Source organism: Lynx rufus, unplaced genomic scaffold (genome assembly GCF_022079265.1).
Source record: "Lynx rufus isolate CCGP_SWC_20201006 ecotype Redwood Valley unplaced genomic scaffold, mLynRuf1.p SCAF_1, whole genome shotgun sequence".
NCBI lineage: Eukaryota > Metazoa > Chordata > Mammalia > Carnivora > Felidae > Lynx > Lynx rufus.
In genome coordinates, this window is record NW_025814823.1 from 93,796,807 (window position 1) to 93,804,715 (window position 7,909).

Consider the following 7,909-nt stretch of genomic DNA (forward strand, 5'->3'; position numbering starts at 1 on the left):
TGATACTTTAGATATGGGAAAGACCTCAAGCTAACAGCAGCCAAGTTTGAGAATCACTGTTCATGATAATTATGTCTCATGAGATAAGGTCTGCCTTGTGCAGGATATGTACTCACTTATTGAATTAACAAATGAAAGACCTGTAATATTTCATCTAACCAACCTGGAGCGCTCTCCCAGGGGTTTTCAGTGTTGGTGTAAATGATCACAGTCAGATACAATGAAATTATCTAATAATCTAGTTTATTAAGGTATTATAGAAAAAAAAAGGAGGACAGAGGTGGAAATGGGGGACAACATGAGGTTGTTGATAACACAGCCTACTAAGGCTGGATAAATCAAAAATATTCCTGTTAATGAAAAGTATGTAATGAGAAAACATCTAGGGGCGCCTGCGTGGCTCAATCGGTTAAGCGTCCAACTCTTGATCTCGACTCAGGTCTTGATCTCAGGGTCATGAGTTCAAGTCCCAAGATGGGCTCCACACTAGGCATGAAGGTTGCTTAAAAAAAAAAAATAAAAGAAGAAAACAACTAAAAGTCTATAAAAATAAACTGGTATTCTTTTCTAAGTTAAGTACTCTCTTAAATTTTTTAGCTCAAGATCATGAAGTCCAAAGAAGTCAAGTAATTTGCTTCAGATTTCACTGCTAGATAACCAATTAAACTATTTAGGAACACTGAGTCACACGGTGGTATTCTCCTCAGGGGTGTTTCTCAAACCTGCCTGCACATTCAAATCAGCTTAAAAAACAAAACTAGGGGCACCTGGGTGGCTCAGTTAAGCGTCTGGCTCTAGGTTTCAGCTCAGGTCATGATCCATGGCTTTGTGGGTTTGACCCTGCATAGGGCTCTGCGCTGGCAGTGTGGAGCCTGCTTAGGATATTCTCTATCTGCCCCTCCCCTATTCACACTATCTCCCTCAAGATAAATAAACTTAAAAACAAAACAAAAAACTAAAACACTGATATAACAGAGAGGTCTAGGCCTTATTCCACGACAATGAAACTGAAATTCCGGGTGGAAAGTGGGGTCTGGGTAACTTGAATTTGGGGGCCAGGGGCACAGGTGTGGGGAACTTCCCAGGTGAGTGTAATATGCAGCCAGGATCAGGAGCCCAGCTCTAGAGCAGTAAACCCCACTGGGGCAATAATGCCCCCAGGGGACACTGTAAAGATATTTTGGGTTGTCATAGGAGGAGGGTACCACTGGCATCTAGCTGGTAAACGCCAGGAATGCCGCTAAACATCCCTTCTATGACGCGCAGGACAGTGCCATTCAACAAAATGTCAACAGTGCTGAGGTTAAGAAACCCTGCTCCAAAGTCACACTGTTCCTGTGTTATCTGATCTGCTTTTCATTTTACTTGCTTCTGAAGACGGATGCGAACACTGAAAATTAGTCAGCTGCTGGTAAACTACTTTACTTCAGAGAGTCCAGTATTTGCAACTCCCAGCAGTTGAGACTAAGGTTTATAGGATTAACACAGCCACAGTGAAAAGCTTATGTTGATAGAGAGGCACCCAGCAGCGGCTGGCAGAACCAAGAAGTCCACTGGGAGCAATGTCTGGCCTCCCTCTGAGACAGGCTAGGAAGATACTCCTTTCTGACCACACCTGAGTTCTCAAGCAGTCCTACAACTGTGAGACAAAGAGAATAAGCAGCCATAATAAAAAACGATTTGGGGATGTGGGCCTCTGAGAGAACTAAGGGGGGGGTCTTAAGGTGCCCCAGTGAGTCCTACTTGGGGTATGTATGGACTGTTGGGCAACCTACCTTGGGCACGTGGCTGGGGCGGGGGGCGGGGGGAATCATGCCAAGACATGTGCCTAAAATCAGGCTAGTGTAGGTATTAGAACGTTGTTACTTGGGACAGCATTTGTGTTCTTTCTTTCTTCTTTCCCTAGAATTGAACTCTGAAACTATATGCTGAAAAAGCAAAGTAGGCCAGCTGCACCTTCCTGCCCTTTGTTCCCTCTGAACAATACTTGTGCAAAGGGTATCTTGCATGGATGAAGAAGTAACATTCGTCCCCTCTAAATCAAGCTGCTGCACCAGGGGATCGATTCACAGCTGGGAGGCATCAACTGAATGAGATCTCCAAAAGATGCCAAATTTTTCAGGCTTAACAACAAAATTTTCAGGTCTTAAAAAAACAGCCCAAAAAATGCCCCATGGATTAAACAGGAAAAAATAAATAAAAACAATCTGAGTGTGGGGGAAAAAAAAACAACCACAGTAATACGATTTTCTTGTGCCACTAAATGAGAATGAGGAGTGTACTGTTAGGCTGGAGCACATTACGTGACCATTTGGGAATATACTGGAAACACTGATTCATGGGCATTGACTAGATTCCTAAACTTTGGATCACCTACTCTGCCCCCTTTCTAATACAGTCTCTTTCCTGGCATCTCCAAGTGTCTTTAACAAGTGACTGCATTCCTGCCTAGATCTCAGGTGGGGCTATAACTAAATCATACTGCAAAGAGTTCTAAAATTATAAACAAGCAGCTATATTTAGAAATAGGAACACAGTTGCTTGATAAAATTGCTAACAGTGGAAATGAGAGCCTTAGAGAACACGTGAAAATTAATCATAAAGTTAAATACACAGCACACAGAGGTCCCAATAAATACTCTGGAATGACCTACTGCAACACTGCAGAAATGCCACAATTTTAAGCCTTACTCTTGATCTGTAATATTCTTAAATAGCTGGCCCGACTGGTAAATATTTTTAAGTATAACTGCTCATCTCTGGAATTCTTTTACATGCAAAATAATTTTTCAAGAAGAAATGTTTACTAAACATCTACTACATGCTGGATTTCATGACAAAAACAAATAAAACAAGCCTCCTAACCTGAACCAGGTTAAATTATGAGGGGAAACAACTCAGTACCTATAGGAAAAGTGCTGTCACAGAAATCATCTTCTTCCTCTCTAAACCTGCTCCTTTGGCCTCATGCTCCCGAGACCAGATGGCAGTTCCAGTCCCAGAATCCTGGAACTCCTTTTTCCTCCACCCCTCCTTTCTATCCCTCCTTCCACTGCCCCAGCATCTGGCCTCCGGACTACTGCGACAGCTAACTGGTCTTTCTGGCTCTGATCTTGTCCCACTGACTACAACAACCAATTTCAAACTCAACGACGACTCTAAAACGCATATCTAATCAGGAAGATGCACTGCTTGCAATTTCACATCACTTATGTGACATCAAATTCAGCTTTCCTGACCTGGCACACAAAGCCCTCTGTGATCTGGCCCCTGTCTACCCCCCAGGCTAAATTCCTACCACACCTGCCTTACACTATTAGACAAATGATTGAAGTTTCTCTGCTCGACACTCACTTATCCGCCTTTATTGTCCACTTGCCTATAACCGATCCCAGACTTCCCCCAAACTGAATATTTATTTAGCTCCACGGTTACTTCTTCCAAGAAGCCATCTCTGAGATGTGTGTCTCTTCAGGTTGGGCTAAGGGGCTTCTGTAACACCCTGCACATACCACAATCACTGGCCACGAAACTCAAGCGCGGTGAGGCGATCAGCAAGATCAGCATCATCTGGGATCTTGTCAGAACACAGTAACTTAGACCCTTCCCACACCTCCGCAATCAGAATCTGCATTTTAACAAGATCCCCAGGTGATCTATATGCACAAAAGGGTTGGGAGGCACTGTTACAAGAATCCGTTTGTAGATCTGTTTCTCCCATCAAGTGAACAGTCTCCAACTTTAGCGTGCAGGGGTACCCCCTGGGATGCTTGTCTTAATGCACACTCTCGGGCCCACACAGAGTTCCATGCAGAACTGGGGAGGGACCCAGGTATGTGTATTTTTATAAGCATTTTATTTTATTTAAAAAAAATTTTTTTTTATAATGTTTTTATTTATTTTTGAGACAGAGAGAGACAGAGCATGAGCAGGGGAGGGGCAGAGAGAGAGGGAGACACAGAATCTGAAGCAGGCTCCAGGCTCTGAGCTGTCAGCACAGAGCCTGATGCGGGGCTCGAACCCACAGACTGTGAGATCGTGACCTGAGCTGAAGTCGGACGCTTAACCGACTGAGCCACCCAGGCGCCCCTATGAGCATTTTATGATGTCACTAATGCAGAGCCTCCTGCCACGGTCATCACACTGAGAGATACACTGCTGGACTGTGATGTATTTCAGATAAGGGAGGGAAGGAGAGGGCAGAGTGGTTGCTACATGGTAGTCAGCTACATCACAGGCTACGTAGGGGAATATGGAAGGACCCGTGAACAAAAAGACTAGGTTGACTGTGGGGTCTTCTAAAATAAAAACCAAATGACTAAACCCTTCCTGGAGAGCAGCTGGGTCCATAAAAACAACATACACAAAAAATGGTCAGTATTTAGTCCTTTGATTAAAAAAAAACAAAACAAAACAAACCTACCCTACCCTAACTTCCGTTACCCAAATACAATTGGCAACAGCAACTCCCAACCAAACAACTTTCTAAACCACTTACAAAAAAGAAACCTGTTAATGCACAAAGCTCACCATCCAAGGTTAAATATTCAGCTGAGTTAACTAATAACTACCACCTTTCAGAAATTCGTATGAAAAAAAGCCACAGGTAAAACTACAAGTACTTTATTTTCATAAAGGCACAGCTATTAGAAAAATTAAAATGTAGTCCTATTTCTAAGACTAAAAGAAACAGGGAAATGGAGGAATTTTGCCAAAATGGTGGGTCAGAAAATAAGTGTCTAAATGTCTAGCCTGTTCGGAGCCTTCCAAAGAGTCCCGTTTCATACCTATCAGTAAGAAGGAATACAGGACCACCACAAGCACTGGTTTCGGACTGTATGCTTGTACCCAGACACACAGCAGGCACTCAATAATTGTTTGTACAATAGCAATACTGAGTAAGAATTGTGACCTAGCCAACACATTGTTTTACCTGAAAACTCTGGTATCAGTAGAAATTTTGTGACCAGTCACCTTTGCTTAAGAGGTCAGAGACCCTTCACAAGCATCTTCAAGTCAATCATGAATCACACACACCTACCACAGAAGAACTTAATGCTAAACTAGGAGTGTGAATCAGCAAAGAGAAAAACTGAAAAACTGTTAAAAAATCAACACAAAAACTTCTACGTACAGATGATCTTCAATGTGGCTACTAAGTGTGCTGTAACAAAACAAGAAATGATACTCTACTCAAATGATAAACATTAGACATATTAACTAATGCACCAGGACGTTATACATGATTATCTAATATATGTTGCCTGGCGTAGATTCTAAGATTGTATTAAAGTTGTTAAATCAGTTCAGTTTTTGCAGTTTTACTTATTCTATGAGCACCATTACACAGTTTACCAACATGCACTAGTATATATATATGGTTTTGTCCATGCTGGAATTTTAAATAGAGCAATCAAACACTGGCATTTAGAAAATGCAACCACAGACCTAAAATGATAGCTACAACTTTAACAGTCACAATACAGGTTTTTTATCCAAATGCTTCAAATTCACATAAAAAAATTTTTTTCACTTTTTTAACGTTTGTTTATTTTTGAGAGACAGAGCGGTACTGGGGGAGGGGCAGAGAAAGGAGACACAGAATCAGAAGCAGGCTCCAGGCTCTCGACTGTCAGCATAGAGCCCAACGTGGTGTTTGAACCCATGAATCGTGAGATTATGACCTGAACCGAAGTCGGACACTTAACGGACTGAGCCAGGCAGGCGACCCCCAATTTCACGTAAAATTAATCCCCCTAAAATGTGATTTATTAATATCATTTGTTTCATCCCATATCATTCAGTCAATGGAATCAGTTCTGAAAACCTTAATTTAGGTCCAGGGATGTGCTCTGCTAGCCAATCAACACCTATGTATGGATAAAGGAATATACGTAAGGCTTCACTCTTTCTTTAGCAAGAATGTGTTCGTCCTTCAGGGCTCATCTCACACAACTCAACAAATACTTAGTGCCTCTTATACGAAACTGTATGTCTTGCTCAGCTGTACTCCAGTATCTATCATAATAAATTTGTAGACCACGTAGGCAGAAGGAATCTGTAAACCTTCCAAAACTGACCCAGTCATGCAGAGTTCAAAATACACCAGGGAATCAGAATTCAGAACATATGGAGAGATGAGAGCAGAACCAATCTGCTCTCGTCTTAGCCCGTCCCAGGCAGCTTTGGAGGCTCGCTTCAAAACCCAGCAGTGCAGAGCAAAACCGCCTCCTTCTCCTCGTCCCCAGACTTTTACTCTGAATGACTAATTCACAGCTTCTTAGCCGCAGCCAAATCACACTCCTCAGCCAACTCCAACTCACAAGGCTACAGCAGATACACTTTTCACAGCCTGCTTTACGGAACACTGCACCTCTTCCGCCAACCTTCTCCTATCTTTCTATTTACAATTCCTGGAAAGTTCATTTCTCCTCAAACCTTTACAGGCTTTGCGCCGCTCCTACACCTCAAACACCATACAGATGTTCAGTGCAGAGTTAATAACGTTTTGCAGGAAAGGGGAGCACAGGACAGGCTATCTAAAATACGGAGACAAAATGGTTTGTCTTTTCCCTTTTACACTCGGAAGTAATGAGGCCAAGCGATTCACAGCCTACGAGAGGAAGTAAAAAAGGAAGCTCAGAGTTGACCGGAAAAATGGTTGGGAAGTGAAAAAAGGCGGAAAATGGAGATCCCACAAGGCCTGGCCTTACGGCTCCCCCAGTCCCCCCGCCGTAGCTCGCGGGAGGAGAGCCACGGCACACCCGCCCGAGAGGAGAGGCACCGGGCAGTGCCGGGTGGGCGGCGGCGCAGGCTCCGCGGCGCCTTTCCGCTGCGGCCGGGCTCCGTCCCCACCCCGATGACCACGGCCACCAATCACCTGCTGGTCTCGAGCGAAGAATAACGCTCAGGCAAGACCTGGAGGCAGCGCTGGAAAAACCGCACGTGCCGGTCTCGCAGGAAATCCAGCCGCTCTCCCTCACCGCTCCCCGCCGGACGCTCGTCCTCCGTGGCCGCCATGCTGCTGCGGAAGCGACGTCCGCCGCGACCCGGAAGCAGTTGGCGAGCGCCGTGAAGGAAGCCCGAGGGGCGACTCGCGGCTGGAGCGTGGGGATGGGGCGAGCGCCGGGGGCGGGGAGCTGACCCGGTCTGTGGTTGAACTTCCTCGCTGTTGACGGTCTTTCTCAGCACTTTAATCCCTCAGATTTCTCTCTAGACTCAACCTTTTCTCTTCCGAGCCCTACAGGATTGGGGACCCCTCTTAAGCCTTGTAAAATTCAGCCCACAAATCCTTCCAGAACTTGTATCCTCGATAATTGGGAGGAAGTGCAAGATCCAAAGCTCCTAGTTTGCTTTGAGAAAATCACGGCCCTAAAGGGTGGTATATATGAAAACGGATGGATCAGAATAAATTTGCCAACACACCTTTTTGGAAGGTCACAGTTTTAAGCTGAATGGGTAGGGAAACTAAGCCTTCAAATCCATCTGTGGAGATGAATGTGTTTTAAATAATTATAGACGCTTCAAAGGTTCAGAGACGTTCCTAGTCCTCTCTAGAATACCAGGAATCACTTTAAAATATATATGTGTATATGTATATATATATACACACACACACACACAAATGCAATATACACAGAAGATACATATTCCTAAGTGTGTGCTTCAAGTCTTTTTTTTTTTTTAATGTTTATTTTTGAGAAAGAAAGGGAGAGCACAAGGAAGGGAGGGGCAGAGAGAGAGGGAGACACAGAATCTGAAGCAGGCTCCAGGCTCTGAGCTGTCAGCACTGAGCCCCCAGGCAGAGCTCAAACTCACAAATGGTGAGATCATGACTTGAACCAAAGTCTGAGGCTTAACGGACTGAGCCATCCAGATGCCTCTCTTTTGCAAGTCTTAAAAAGATTTT

The 7,909-nt window shown here is 44.1% G+C and overlaps 1 protein-coding gene across 2 annotated transcripts in view; it reads right to left on the reverse strand.

Moving 5' to 3' along the window:
* PGGT1B (protein geranylgeranyltransferase type I subunit beta) overlaps positions 1 to 7,039 on the reverse strand; it is a 62,648-nt gene extending 55,609 nt beyond the window's left edge. For both annotated transcript variants that reach the window (XM_047083504.1, XM_047083497.1), the window contains exon 1: positions 6,881 to 7,039. In XM_047083504.1, the coding sequence (XP_046939460.1) occupies positions 6,881 to 7,020 (140 nt within the window). In that variant the 5' untranslated portion in view covers positions 7,021 to 7,039. The remainder of the gene's footprint in view (positions 1 to 6,880) is intronic.
* Positions 7,040 to 7,909: the final 870 nt, after the last annotated feature.